The sequence below is a fragment of the Poecilia formosa genome, unplaced genomic scaffold (genome assembly GCF_000485575.1).
Source record: "Poecilia formosa unplaced genomic scaffold, Poecilia_formosa-5.1.2 Scaffold7, whole genome shotgun sequence".
NCBI classification, from domain to species: domain Eukaryota; kingdom Metazoa; phylum Chordata; class Actinopteri; order Cyprinodontiformes; family Poeciliidae; genus Poecilia; species Poecilia formosa.
In genome coordinates this window covers 1,072,927-1,088,636 of record NW_006799946.1, presented here as the reverse complement: position 1 = coordinate 1,088,636, position 15,710 = coordinate 1,072,927, and the positions used below count along the sequence as shown (strand labels likewise).

General features: G+C 36.7%; 2 protein-coding genes and 1 pseudogene across 5 annotated transcripts in view; 2 read left to right on the top strand and 1 right to left on the bottom strand.

Moving 5' to 3' along the window:
• Positions 1-260: 260 nt before the first annotated feature.
• LOC103150969 (receptor activity-modifying protein 3-like) lies at positions 261-7,043 on the top strand. Its single transcript, XM_007570760.2, has 5 exons — positions 261-391; positions 583-660; positions 1,675-1,785; positions 2,007-2,160; positions 5,517-7,043. The coding sequence occupies exons 1-5, from the start codon at positions 355-357 to the stop codon at positions 5,749-5,751; spliced, it is 615 nt and encodes a 204-aa protein (XP_007570822.1). The 5' UTR covers positions 261-354; the 3' UTR covers positions 5,752-7,043.
• Positions 7,044-7,339: 296 nt separating this feature from the next.
• On the bottom strand, positions 7,340-13,024 carry LOC103150960 (UDP-glucuronosyltransferase 2C1 pseudogene; annotated as a pseudogene).
• Positions 13,025-13,550: 526 nt separating this feature from the next.
• The window catches only part of LOC103150915 (endonuclease domain-containing 1 protein-like), a 4,542-nt gene continuing 2,382 nt past the window's right edge, over positions 13,551-15,710 (top strand). Inside the window, exons 1-2 of one of the 4 annotated variants that reach the window (XM_007570720.2) lie at positions 13,551-13,804; positions 14,537-14,751. In XM_007570720.2, the coding sequence (XP_007570782.1) occupies positions 13,777-13,804; positions 14,537-14,751 (243 nt within the window). In that variant the 5' untranslated portion in view covers positions 13,551-13,776. Of the gene's footprint in view, positions 13,805-13,916; positions 14,157-14,412; positions 14,752-15,710 lie in introns of those variants that run through there. The other 3 variants (XM_007570705.2, XM_007570713.2, XM_007570697.2) reach the window with 3 other exon arrangements.

Genomic DNA, 15,710 nt, shown 5'->3' with positions numbered 1-15,710 from the left:
TAATAAATGAATTAGTGTTGTCATAACTTTATGGTTACCTGACTATTTTTTTCTCCATATTTGCAGCTGTTATTCAGAGAAACTATTCAGGTTTTTTGGGTAACTCGTCGTGTTGTTTTGGTTCTGTTTGCTACCAGTGTCAACATTTTTTTTTTTTTTTTATCCTTTAATTGGTATTTTTCCAAAAACGAGGCTATGACATGCTTGTGTACATCAACAGCGAGCAGAGCCAAGATAAAGGGGGCTGGGCTGTTTTGCAAACATACCAAAGGACTGAGGCATTTAGCCTCAGAGTCTCCTTGGGTCACAGATCGACCTCAGAGATTCCTGCTGCTCTGATCATCTCTGGCTACTATGATCGCCTACCTTCTCTTACCTGCCATCATTCTCCGTAAGCGTGTGATTTAACAAAACCAATTAGGCAATGCATAACCTGATTTATTTATTTATTTATTTTTGCTTGTTTGTTTAGCTTCTTATAGCAGGAGTTAGTTGTGTTTTTCTTCCCTTTTGGATAGGCACTGATAAAAGGTAAAAATATTAATATGGATGATGTTTAGCGCTTAACTTGTGTGTTTGCAGGTGTTGCCGTGTCACAGCAAGTTACCGTCACCAATGAGCTGAACAACCAAACGTTCAGTGTTTTCACACATGGAAAGAGTAAGGTTCCTTCTACGCTTTGGTTTGTAATTGCTCAAAACTACTTCAGTATGCTATTAATTATATTGATTAACTGCTGTTTCCATCAGAGAACAGCAGATGAAGTTTCGTTTATCTTTTTTTTTCCGTCTTGGAAACAATAGATATACTGGGTCATTAGCTGCTTTATATACTGAAAGCAGCTAATGACCCTAATAACTGTAAATCAATTTAGTTTTTCCTTTATAAAATAAAGTAAGTTGATTTAATGTGCTGGTAGAACATTAAGAAGTTCTGTTTCTAATGAACTGAGGAAAATGTATCTAATTCGGGGCAATTCAACATAGTTTTGACTCAAAGATTTCAATAGCACAGATTGGAATATTATCTAAAAATGAATATTGGAGTTCAGCCTGAGGTATCAGATTTTTCATTATTGTTGATAATAAACTGTTTTTAATAGATTTTTTAAAAAATGGCAGCCAATTTTTTATGTAAATACTTCAACTTGGATAAGAATTATTCTTTAGAATTCATTTAAAATATTTTATTTTGTCAGATTTTTATTGGACAGATCAGTAAACCACTGCTGCTGAGCTTAAACATGATTTTACAGCAAATTAAAAAAAAAGATTACGAAAAAATGCATTAGGAAATTCAATTTGTTCAGACACTACTATTGAAACTGTCTGCTTTCTTTATTACTCAGAGCTTCTGAGCATTTCTGCTTTATCAGGCAAGTTGACAAAATGTGCTGATTATTACAAAAGTGAAACTTCTCCATCTCCACTTTGTGGGTCTAATTCACAAAAAGGTCACAGAATGAAGAATATTTCTCTGAACGTTTACCTTCAGTGCAGTTAGATAAAGAAAAATCTCCTTGCAACAGCAAGGAAAATAACTATGATCAGCCTAACGGAGATACATTTTAAAGATAAGCCAAAGAAAGCCCAGAAAAAGAATCTGTCCAACAAAGCAAATGATTTTAGCTAGACAAATTGTTACTGCTCAGTAAAGCAAAATTATTTATTTCAGATACGACAAACCCAGACAACAAGGCAACGAGCTTGTACGAAGATGAGCTGAAAGAAATTGAGGATGAACTGGAAAAGCAAAACACATCTTTAATTATCACGGAGGATAATGGTGAGTGGAGGACCATTAAGGACACTTTATTTACTTCACTTTATAAAAAATATAAGCAATCAAAGGTCACCAAGCTTGACCTTTCAAATAAATGCAGAATATCCTCCAAGTCATCCAGCAAAATGTTTGTCCTTTGGTGTAGTTTGGGTCTGATTAGATGAACCTTTGGCTGTCTGATTGACAAGAGTGTGTGTGTAGTACTTTTTTTTGTTTTCCTGCAGAACATTTCCAGGACCAAGAGAATGAAATGTCATACAGAAATTGCCACCGGGGTAACCTGAGAGAGTTAAGTCACCAGTACTGTGGTAAAACTTTTCATGCAGAAATGCATGATATCCACAAAGATGACTGGTGTGTCCTGAAACACATTGCCAGGTATGTCAAAAGAGTCTTGAGTTCTTTCATAGATATTTATTTCCACCTACTCAATGTCACCTATTTTGGTCCATGCGGTGGTGACGAGAACAAAAGCAATGCCTGAACATTCTTTTTTTTTTTTTTAAACAACAAATTTGTAATTTTTTTTTGTTTGTTTGTTTTAATTAGCTTTAATTCTCAGTTTATTTGATGTAATTTTTCTTAGTGGGTGAATGCATAATTGGCAATTACAATATAAACAGAAATAAAACATGGATTATCCACGCACGCTTAAAATAGACATTCATAACAAAATCTGTAAACACAACAGTTGGAATAAAAAAGAAAAAAAAAAAAGAAAAAAACGGGTAGCCTATTGTAAAATTTGTTTTAGTGGCAATATTTTCCCACCAAATACAAATATTTAAAAATTTCCTCTTGCCTGAAATCATCTTTTTTATATAGAATAACTGAAATAATCCAATCCGTGTTATTTTATTTAAACTTGGAGCGTTGCCATTTTCTTTCACATCCATGATGGTCCTAATTTAGCAAAGCTGCAAAAATGATCTCACAATCTTCATAGGTTATCTTAAGAAAACATTTTCTTAAAAATGCGTCTGGTAAATTCATAAACTCTTCTAAGGTTAAGTGTATTGAGTGTAACAACACGACAGTTACTACTGTTAACCTGCAGTACCATTAATGACCACCTATTATCTGCAGTTCCAGCACCGAACCACACGGAGGCGCTGTTTTCAGAGTCAGTTCCAAAATGAAAGAATTTGTACTTGATACATATAGCCTGCATTAGTTCATTTTTATCAGACTTATATTGAACTGTGACCATATTACAGACAATAAAATAATTTACAAGTATTTTAACAGAAAGTGAAAAAATAGAACAGATGTAAAACCGCGTTCAAGAACAATTTTAGCTACTATTGGAATGATTTATACATTGAAAATGAATTTTTTTTCTTTTTAAAAAAAAATAAATTCCAAAATAAAAAGCTAAGACCAGCCCTGTTTGGTGAGACTGGGGATGGGAATGTAAGTTGTTTGATTTGCAGTTAGAGGGCATGACGCAGGGCTTGATTTAGAAGGATGTGGGCCCCTGGGGCCAAAGCCAGTCTTGGTGCCCTACCCACACAAATTATAATTGTGTGGGTAGGGCAGCTAATGCATCAGCGTGCAGCTAATGCACGCTGATGGCTCAGCGTGCATTAGCTTTAAACTGTTTAAGCCTTGATTTCATAAAAATGGTTTTGTTGTTTGTATGTTCGAATTTACCCCTTCCTCATATACACAAGAGACATCCTTGAAATATCTTTTGCCATGCAAAACGAAGAAGACATAATGACTATGCCAAATCTGTACATATCTGTGTATCTGCTGAATCTGGCACAGTCAGTTTTGACTTTGTCAAATCTGTGCATATACAGTGTATGGTTGTGGATCACAATTCACAACCACAACAAACACACAAACCCCCTACATCCTACGAGTTGTTCCACTGAGATCATGTGCCTCAAGTCGTGTGCTTTCAGGTCTGCGCCTGATTCTGCTGATCATCATATTTCTCAGCTTGGATGTGCAGCATTGGAGGATAGTATTTCTTCACCTTGTGTGCACAAGCAGGCACAAGCAGGCTTGCTGCAGCAGCTGCTGTTTGTTGTGTGTTGTATTACGTCACAGTTAGTCTGAAATCTCTTGTTACTCCTAGCAGGTGACAGTTTTATTGGTCCGTGGAGGGTCAGGATTGTAATATTGGTAAATTGACTTCAAGCCCCCCCACCCCCCACACCAACCCCGCATTTTGTGTCTGGACCTTTCTATTGATTGCATAAAAAGACATGTGTAAATCACAGAATTTAAAGATGATCCCAAAGGGACTACTACAAAATACCAAAGATATGGAGCATACATTTGAAGTTGATGTTCATCTAACTTCAGCATCTTTATACTCTAAGCACACCACATTCCATGCAATCTTATTCAACCCCATCTCAGCATTCAGTCTTGCAGTGTCTGCTCCAATTCAAGCTGCCTACCATCCTTTATAACTCTTTAGCAGCATTCTTGGCCCCTTCAAAAACAACAATGAGAACTACAAAAAAAAAACGAAAGAAAGAGAAACACTTCCCTGTTCAAAGCTGCAGTAAACTGAAGCAAGAGATGTAACTGCAAACAGGCATGCTCATTATATGCAAAAAAAAATATTGACTGCGGTTTTGCTAGATATTTCTAGTATTTATACCTTTTTTAATTCACAAACATATTCAAATTTATTGAAACTGCATAATGAAGAGTAGCTACATGTTGAAAGTCAAACACTCAAACCCAAGACATTGTGCATTGTAAAATCCTTCTCAATTAATTCTGAGCACCGTTGTTTTGTGGAAAGAGCTAACAACTATTCAATTCAACCATAATTTAAATTTGTTGGACTTTTTACCCAGACATTGTGGAAGGACTGGACACTCATAAAGTGGACTGGCAGTACTGGTGTGGGTGTTCATGGAGCTTTTGTTTGTTGGTTCAGTTCTACTGGGAAATATCCATCATTAGAACAGCGTCTGAGGAAGTTCCTCCTCTTCCTGCTTAACAAATAGTTTCCTCCTTCACTCACCCAACCCCCAGTTTCAATCTTCTGCTCTGTTTATGCACCATCAGGAAATAGTTTAACCGCAGCAGTTTTAGTTATATTTGCTGTGCCACAATATTACAGAGCTTCAGAGTTTAGCTGTAAAGTTTCAGTTGTTGAGAGATAAAATAAGTGTCTCAGCAGAAAGCAAAATCAGTCCAAATAGTCAGAGAAGCATCTGTGAGGGTTAACACTGAAAAAGCACTTTTGATTTATTGCTGTCCAAAAACAGACACAGTATCCATCCGTTGTTCATGCCTGCATAGGTCATTCATACACTCAGGCCTAATGGTAATTTAGAAGAGCCAATTCACTTAACAGTCCCATTTTTAATCTGTGGAAGGAAGATGCTGTATCCAAAGAGTAAATAATTTACTCCATGCAACAGCTTAATAAATACATACATATATAAATACATTTTAATTCTGATGGTCTTTCTATTATATGGAAAAAAAATTCAGGTTTTCTACACGTGAATTTCACATGTTTTTCGGGGTGCTCTGTCATTTCTATTTGTGCCACGTCTTTAAATTTCGGTTTGTATTTTTGTCATAAGTTCTTCTGTTCTACTTTTTTGTACCTTAAACATGCAACAACTGCTGAGGAAAGCAACAAAGCTGTTTTTTTTTTTTCCTATCACACCACAGACCCAGAGAATTTCTATTCTCTTCCCTTATTGTTAATAAAATACCCGTATTACACAACAATTTCTTTTTATCTGCTGCAGAATCTACAACAAGTTGACGATATGTGTGGAGATTGCTACTAGTGTAACTGGCTGCTATTTTCCAAATTCTGATGTCCAAGACTACTTCTTCTACATCCACTCCACCTATTTCCATAACTGCACGGAGAAAGAAGAGCCGCTTAAAGATGCCCCTACCAGCCTGGTGGTGGCACTCACCATCATCGAAGTGAGCTTTATCCTTGTCCTGGTTTGTCTGGTACTTTGGAAAAGTTAGGAACTGACTGGCCCATATTAAAAAAAAAAGTACTTAGCTTTGAACATTTTGGCCACCAAAGCTTTAAGGAGAAGATTCTTTGATTCATACATGGATTAATTTCTGCAAAAATGTGAGCTTTGTAAAATGTCTTACAGGGGCAGATGGATGAGAAAAAAAATACTTTATTAGCTCTCCTGGTTTTATCTAAAACAGGATTTTTTTTTCTGGTTTTTTTTTTATATGAAGCAACATCTCAGAATCTGATTTGCTTTTCAGGCACAATGACTAACACGACACATAACTATTAATTTTAAAACATAATCTTATTGAAGTATCAAGATCACACACTAAGCAATAAAATCAACATTAAAAAAATAATTCTCCTAAAAAACATAAATACTTTCTGAAAATAATGATGAAAAATTCTATATTTTTGATTTATAAAAAAAAGTGAACCTTTGTCAAACTTTACTTAGAGAAGACTGATATTATGTACCACTAGAGGGAGCTCACTTACTCCTTTGAGTCCATGCTACACAGTTTTAAAGCTACACATACAAGTCCATTCATGTCTGAATTTATGTTGACAAAAACAATACAAAATTTGTAAAAAATAAATAAATAAATAAATAAAATCAGTTGTGGAGAAAATATCCCTAATTTACCATATCATTCAATAGCAGATATGTAAAAGTTCTCCAAGTCATTTTCAGTTTTTCATTTTATTTTCTAAATATTTTCTTTTCTGAGTAGCTTTTAAAACTTGAACCTGATGTTTCTGTGCATTTTATTCTAAATAATTAGGAAAGGCACAATTTCACCCACCCCAAAAAGAAAATAAAAAGGACAGTCAAAGTCTAATTCAGCTTTTTTGTCAATGTGCTTTACATGCTGGACGTACAGCCAAATTGAAATGTCGATGCTAATGGACAATTGGTGTAACAAACAACAATGATATCTGGAAGAAAGAACCATATAGCCATAAATAAGAATTAAGTGTTAGATCAGAAGAGTAATAATCAGAGGAAATTCTACAGTTGTTGTCAGGCAGTGTTTATATTTAGGTCGGTTTAGACTGCTCTTTGAATTTAAAGGTCAGGAAAGAGCCTGAAGCATATATTCTTAATCCGGAGGAGTTACATGAGCAAAAAAAACAAAACATTGTAAAACAAGTTTACACTGTAAACACTGTAAAACTCAAAACTCATTAAACATTTGCATGTATAAAACAGGTGTAAAACTGCACCAAAGTGCTGTACAAAAACGACAATGAAGTAAGTTGATGAAAAGAAAGAGAAATAATACATATATATATATATATATATATATATATATATATATATATAATAAAAATATATATTTCTTTTTTAGATATTTTAATAATCAACTGGAAAGTCTTCTAATTTCGGTTGTTTTGTTCCCTGAAATAAGGTCATTCTATTGCAAATATGGACAAATGAGTGTTTTAGACATGTATTTACTTACCTAAAAGCTCAGATTAAAGTCTAAGCATTTTTTGCTGAGTCGGCTAATCTTTTTAGTTAAAATGAAAAAACTTAGAAGCAAAAAGAGACAAACAGCTCTTGTCTTTTTTGGAAGACTTTTTTTTTTCTTGTTATGCATAACACAAAATCAAAATACCAAACAATTTTCCTAAATGTCTCTTTTGTTGTTGTGTAAAGTAAAAAAAAAAAATGTGCGTGGCAGAATAGTATTGGTCAATTTCTTCTCTGAACAAGAAACACTACAGTCACACACTGACAACTGACAAATTCTACCTCAGCCTTGCTAAGCAACATTGTAAGTAAAACTTGCATCAAATCTTTGAAAATCATATGTAAAATGGCACATTCTATGTAAACTATTGCTGTTTTCTTTTTGAAAATAAAACATACAAAATTATTTTATTCTGTATTTTATTGATGTGCAATGTAAAAATTGTGTCAGATTCCTGCTGGTGACAAAAGATGAAACTGAGCACAAACGGGCACACTGTAAATGTGATGAAAACCTTTCATTACATTAAAGCAGTTCAGGTTCAACCAACCACAGTTTCCGTTTTCACACCTATTCTTCTCTGAGCTGCACTGCCCATCAAAGCTTTGGGTTTCTGGTGGCTAAAGGGTGCTTAAAGTTCACCAAGCAGCTGCGTAGCTGACCAACATAAGAACCTATTTTCAATTGGTTTTTTGTTGTTGTTTTTTCTTTTTTATATAGACGATATGAAACAACAGCAATTGTTGCTTGAACAGCACCTAGCCCCTCTTTCAGCACTCCCAAAACAACCTAATTTGGTCTATCTACTGTCTGTCTTGAAAATGTGTTTTGGTGGGTTTTCAAAAAAAATATGCTGAGGAGGTAATTCAGTCAGTCAGGTGATGGAGCATCCAAAATGACTCAGTTTTGATGACACCTGATGTGAAATGGGACACTGCCACCTTCTGGATAAAATTCATACAGCTTGCTTCAAAATTAAAGGCAGAGAAACAGGTCCTCTTATTCAAACTATATATGTTACAGTTTATTCTAACATCAACATGATTTAACTTTATGATACCTAGTTAAAGTTACAATAAGACTAAACACATTAGAAATTACATAGATATATAAATAAAGACATAGACGGCAAATCTGATTTGTTTCTGTTTTATGTCATTGCTTACATGTCAGGTACATATTGTCGATGGTGAGTAAAACAGTTACACAATTACACTATAAAGAATTGCACAGTTTTTTTTTAATTAAATGAATGCATTAAGTATTGCCAGCTTGCTCACAATTTGATTGTTAAAGTAAATCACTTAAAGCTTCAAGGCAGCTGTGACTGAACAATAATACTGTCATTGATTGTAAAGCCAATGTTTCTAACACAGAATTAAGTAGCATTTGTTAGTGGATTGTTGTGGATCTGCATCAGCAGGACAGGACATGACATTTTAATACAGGCAAAACTTTAGCTTTACAGTAAAGTTCACGTAGGGTTACTGGTGTGTTTTGGGGGCACTTCTGAAGCCGTTCAGAACAAATCCTTTGGACACAGGATTTTAAGCTAAGCGTACTTTTGAACAGTTGCACAAATGAAAACATTAATAATCAAGCCAACACAGTACTAATAGAGAACTAGAGTGTCATTGATCATGCAATGACATGCTGTCAGTTCTAGGTGTTTACAATTCAGGAGATAACTGACCTTGTCATTCAAGTTCGTTCAAGTTCAGTGTACAAAAAAAAAGAAAAGAACACAACAGATTAAACGCTGCCAGTGTTTGTCAAACTCTGGTCCAGAAGTGTTGTAGTTCAAATGGGTGCAACTTGTCCGACGATGTTCGCTTCTAAGAGAAAAGGCTTTCTCTTTCAACCAATTCAAACAAGCCGTATTGCTTCAATGTTTTTTCTTATTGTCCTCTCATGAAATGTGGCATTTAATATGCTAAACGAAGCCTGCAAGAGGTTTTGAGTGCTTTCCAAATTTCCTGAACATTTCACAGTCTGAAGGTTAGACAAATTCGCTGACATCTGACAGTACTTTTTTTTCCTGATGAGCATTTGATTACATTTTTCATAACACCATAGTCTGTACAAACACCAGTTACATCGGCACAGCAACAGAGGAGTGGGGAACAGGCACTAAGAGTAGACAAAATTGGAGAGGGCTGACAGGAAGTGAAAAAAAAGTAAAATGAATAAATAAATCAAGGGGAACCCTGTTCACATACTTGAAAAATATTTAAACACCATCTGGCCTGTTTTTATTTGTGTGGGGCATAGGAGATATCCCACTCATTGCTTCCAGATCAAACCCCACTGGAGCTTTGTGTGACTTCTGCCAACTTTTGAATAATTATTCTGCCTAGTAGTCTAGAAAATGCCCTACAATCCTTCATTATTGGGCATAAACAATTGCTTCTCCAAGGTCATTGTTGTTTGATGCTTTTCTACCTTGCCTATGTTAGCCCTCAGCCCCGGATGCTCTAGAGCAGCAAAATGCCACATTTATAGGCTGTCAATAAGATGATAACTGACTAAAGAAGTGCATTTCTTTTCTACAATGTTGCTACTGCTTCTGCCCCAACAATAAAAAAATAATAAATACTGACATTCTTGGATCTATTGTGAGCTTTTGCATATTTGAGAATCGATTCAATGATTTTAGAATTTGCCTAAGACTAGATCATTTTTATATGTAAAACCTGGAAATGCAAAAGTGTATTCTTACGTCAGTTACATCACTGATCCAAGTCAAGTTAAATAAACAGCCTTCTGTTTGAGAGCTCCGACTTACTCTTGCTTAGATTTTCTCTTCCTGCTCAGCTGAAAGCAGAGGAATCGTATGAAACCTACCACGGCAGCTGTCAGCATCAGCAAAATTGCCAACAAGAAGACAAAAACATCCACAGAATAATAAGAATACCAACGCATCTTATAGGACTCTGTTCGTAAATGTGCAGCTCCTTTGTGCCTCATGACAAACTCTATCCAGTACACTGCAGTATCCAAAGGATGCATCGGCTTATCCCGATGGAGAGTGGACAGGCGCTTCATGTTCTTTCTGTAGGAGGGATTGTTAATGACATCTTGTACTGCTTCCAGGAAGTTCTGTTGCGTGAGCTGTGTTGCGTCCACCACCCTCGCTGCTCCTCGTGCTTCCAGTCTCAGGATGTTTTCAAACTGGTCAAACAGAAGGGGGATGCCGATGACGGGCACTCCATGGTAGATGGACTCGTAGACACCGTTAGTGCCGCCGTGGGCCACAAAGGCTTTAGTCTTTGGATGACCCAACAGGTCGTTCTGTGGCATCCACTTAACCAAAAGGGTATTGTTGCCCAAGTTGCTGGGCGGCTCACCAGCATGCCTCCATATGACTTTCTGAGGAAGCTGGGCAAAAGCAGCAGCTATTTCTGAGGTGATATCTGTTGGCAGACCTTTAACCAGTGTACCCAGAGACATCAGGAGGACACCATGCTCTCCTGAACTCTGAACAAACTCTTCCAGCTCTTTGGATAAAGGCTTGGAGGGCTTGCACTGAAATCCACCAATGTAGGCAATGTTTGGCATGGTAGGCCTGGGGAATTCAAAGACAAAGTCTACCCTCATGAGCCAGATGTCTGCACCTTGAAGAAGGTGATAGAACTTCACGTCTGGACCAAAGTACTTGTACACCAGTCTATCATAGTGAGGGCACACAACAAACTTGTCAATGCACGTGTTTAGGAAATAGAACAATGCATTTTTGACTCTTTTGATAAATGTCATCTTGTCGGTCACAGGGTGTGCAGAAGTTGGAACATATGAAGTGGGAGAAGGAGCCACAACAAAATGGCCTTCTCCACTGGTGATCCATCTCACATTATAAACTGTTGGCAGCTTTAGTTCATGAGCCACCAGAACTCCGACAGGTAAACCTGGATCAACCAGGACCACATCAAACTGAGTATCCCGAATACTCTGCATAAGAGTCTTGTTCTCAAACATTTCCACTCCCAATAAGCTGGCCTGTTTGTGAATGTCCGACAATGCATTCAGCATCTCCCAGTAAAACTTAACAAAACCGGTTAGTGATCCTTCCTTTTTTATTTCCAGCATTTTCATGAGAAAGTTCACAAAGAAGTCCTCCTTTTCAATGACTATGGCTTGTGGCAGTGTGACAGTAATGGTGCGATAATGTGGCGCAGATTCTTTGACATACCAACTAGTGGCTGTTCGAACAACAGTGACCTCATGGCCCTTAGCATGAAGGTTTTGGATCAGCAGGTTCATGTTGACCCAGTGGCTGCCATCCACTGGGAACACCATAATCTTCCCTGCCTGGACACCGGTACCAGTGAGGAGGGGCACACACAGCACCAGAAAGAGTGACGCTCCTTGAAGACTCCCCATTGAAAAGCCCTGAAGAAGATAGTAATATATAGTAATTTAGAGAAAGCATACCACAGTGAAGGTACAGTTTTAAACATTAATCCTTTAGCAAAGAAAACGGAAGAAGACATGCCTTCTGTTTATGCTACTTGAAAATGTTAAGGTAAAAAGAGAAAGACATTTACGTGTGTTTGACAAACCAGCCTCAAACTGTTACAGCAAAAGTGTCTTTGTGTTTATCAATTATTCTATAATCACAAATTTATATATATTTGTATAAAATGTGATGGATCAACACAAAGTATTCCATAACTGAAGTTGAACAAAAAGAATGAATCATTTTTCATTTTTTTCCCAAAACAAAGAAAATGTGGCAAGTATGTGTCTCTTGTCCTATTTACTCTAATACCTCTAAATACAATTGCATGCAATTACATCTGTGTTTAATTTCATATCAGTAATAATTCAGCCGTTCAGTGAGTGTAGAGAACATTGGTGAACAAGCAGAATCATGTGGCCCTTTTCCACTAGCGCCTAGTCAGTGCAGTTCGACTCGGCTCTCCATGGGTTAAAAGGGTTTTCCATTAATATTGTCTACATGTTACCAGCCCCCCTTTTTTTTAGAACCTACTTCGCTGGGGTTGCATTCATGCAGAGTTGGGTTGAAAAGGTGGCATCAAAAGCCTGTCGGTCACTGATTGGCCAGGTGTGTAAAGGTGATAGAAATATTCCCCCAAAGACCATCAGACAAAAAACTATCAACTTGGGGGCTGAATACAAATGGAAACCAACTTTTTAGACCGTAAACCCACTGAAATACATTAAAGCTTTTGGTGTTAAATTGAACAATTACACTGTAGAACTGAGAAAGATCAACGGACATCTGGAAATTATTAGAATGTCTTTTTTTCTCTGTGCATGAGAAACATTTTAGTAGCATAGGAATGCATGATTTTCCTTAACTGTGACTCCTCCGTACAAAGCTCAGCTGCAGTTTCTCAAACCCTTCAGACATAATTGTACCAAGAAAGCTGCAGTTCTGATTTTGTTTCAGTGTGAGTTTCAAAATCAGGATGGGAAACGCACAGTAGTTGCTCAATAAATCAAAGTCCAGTGGAGCACGTTCTCACTAATGCCCGGTGTTAGTTTAGTCTCTAATCTCAAAGAAACTTGATATGAAACTATTACATTTAAAACAATTATTCCCCAAGAATATATTTTTTCTGTCTGCAGGTCTGATCTTTAGGAAGTTGGAAAGAGCAAACTCTACTCTGAATCTCATCTGTTGTCGTTATGTTAACATGTTGCAAAGAAAGTGTTGTAACCTACCTCGCAGCTCTAACACAGCAGAGGAAATGTACGTTTTGTTCTCTCAGGACAAAAAGGTCTCAGTGCCTGTGTTGTGCAGAATTTAAGTCCTGATTACTGTGTTACATAAGAAATGTGGGAGGGGTCCGTGAGGACTGGACTTCAAGTTCATCTGTGTGAGTTTGAATTCGAGGAAAAGGAAACATTCTGCCAAGAACACCCGCCCTCCGAGTATCAAAGGCTCACAAAAAATGCAGATTCCATAAAAATGCTATGGTTTTTCTTATTGAAACATTCACTTTCTCAAAAAAGGGAATTATTCTTCAGTTAGTAACAAAATGGTCGCAGAATATTTCTTGGAAGTTGCTAACGCTATGAAACTCTAATTATTAACAGATGCTAACATAGTTCCATACCATATGAGAAAGAAATTTCCTTTTTTTTCCATTTTAGGAAACTACTATTTATTTAGAAAATACAGGAAATAATAGTCACCAAATTAATTTTGTCACAGTAAAACCAATAAATACACTTTTTAGCCAACTAATTACAGAATATTTCAAAACCTGCATAATATTAGAAAAATTGAATGTGGAGAAAAACCGGTGTTAGGTTAATTTCAGGACACCAGAGGGCGCTGTGAACCAGTTAGGGATGAGTGTTTTCACCTGAATAGATGGAAAAATGCTTCGTGGTGTCTTAGATGAACAAATTTGACTCTTTGAGTTGCAAAGTAATTAAAATGGTGAGAAAAGGCAGAGAGCTCCCTACACTCAGCACCTGTACGGTATAACAGTCTTAAAGGAATAGATCGTCCAAGTCACAGACGGTCACAAGGTACACCAGGATAGCAAAAGAGTTAGATAGGGGTGGATTTCCATGACGACGGGTGGTCATAGCTTTCAAGGTATGTTTAAATCCACATCTCCGGATCAAATCTAATGTCTTAAAATTGGGCCTCTGTCTCTTTAAAAACTCCTGCTCCCCCTGAAACTGTGCCTTCAGGAAGTCATCATAACATTGCTCCTCTATTGACTTTTTAACAACGTTTTTACCAGCGTGGTGCTGAGAAGTAGCTCATATAATGAGCTTAGCGGGTGTGCAGTTGCGTCAGGTGTTCGCTAATTGCTGCTGACTTGTCTGAACGGGCTGAGTGGAGGAGCTGTGTGGAGTCGCGAGGAGACATGCTCTGTGAATCGGAGCTGCACTTCAAAGTAGATTACTTAAGCATTTAAGGAAGAATCAAGGCAACACCGCAGGTATATTTTTGATGAGAGAATAACATTATGACGTTATTTAAAGCTCCAAAAAAGTTGGTTTTTACAAAATACTGCCCCGTTAAGGCACCTTCTTGGAGTCTCCATATGTCTTTTTTTTTGGATTTGTACAAACGTCCTAACTAATAAAATTTTATGATTGTGGAAAGTGACATTTACATAAATGGATTCCTCATCTGTTCAAATAAAAAGGCATTTGGAGAAAGTCATTTTGAAACTTGCTTCTGCTTTCTTTCAGAGGTCATGTGTTGGTAAAACAGGAACATGCTCTTAGTTGATTCCTAACTCTGTGTGAAAGCAGATGAAAATGACGGGTTTGTGCACATCTCTGCTTCTTCTGGCCTCCATCTCTGCCTCTGTAGCAGATGTTGGGGACTTCATCCCCTGCTTGCAATTTTTCTACAAATCCTGGCCCCCCAAAGGCCTGGCTGGGACCCCGATCTGCCAACGTTACAACAACTTGTACCAGTTTGCCACGTTATACAGTCGACCTCGCCGTTCAGCGTGGTTTTCAGCTTATTTGTACTCTGTACCAACTGGGAAAAGGCCCAAAGCTTCCTGGAAGTATGAGCCACAGGTAAGTAAGTTCGAATTCACATTTTCAGTTCTCTGATTTTGATAGGATGAGAAGTTGAATGCTGTACAAGTAGTGGTGTCCCTAAGTATCAAAGATTTTATTTACAGGAGAAACGGGTGCCTCCTGGTTTACTAGTTTAAAACTGAAAAACCTAAAAAGAAAAAATCTCTTTAGTTTCTAAAGGTCCAATTTTAGTTCACTTAGCTAATAATTTTCAGTGTTTTTCAGAATGTAAAGAAAAATAGAACAGACATTTCTAAAAGGAGAAGTGATATCCGTGTTTTCACAGTCAGCAAGTTTATGCAAATAAGCCTGTACTATTTTTTTTTTCTGTTAAACTGTTGCACTGAATGTTTAGTTCTTTTGTCTACAATGGCCCTAAGGTGCTAGAATGCTATTAGTCTTTCCTTTGAAGATTCTAACGTTTTAATAAATTAATGCTTTCTTTTTCAGTTATTCTTTTCAGTTTTTTTCTTAAAATTATAGATATAACGCCTTTATTTTGTGAAATAACACATTATTTTGAGGTTTAGTAATCTCAGAGATTATTACCAAACATAAAAGTTATTGTTCCAAATAATAAAAAATAATATAAAACAGAAACCAGGCAAGTGAGTTACTGATACTTTATTAAAAAAAAACCTTATCAGCAAAAACACTGGTGTGGTGCCATTTCCTTTTTCAAAAAAACAAAATTGTTAAAATTCTGGAATCGATAAATCATTTGGATAATAATCAAATTACAAAAAGACAAATTCAATACATTTTTGACTGTGTACATCCAGATGAAGAATCTGATTTTAAAAAAGGCAAAGTAGGTCAGTGAATGGTAAAAGAACAGTCACATTTTTCATTTTTTCTTTTTTTTAAACTGTTTTATATAAACCATTCTCAGAAGCTGAATCTAGACCAGGGGTGGGCAATCCTGGTCCTCGAGGGCCGGTGTCCTGCAACTCTTA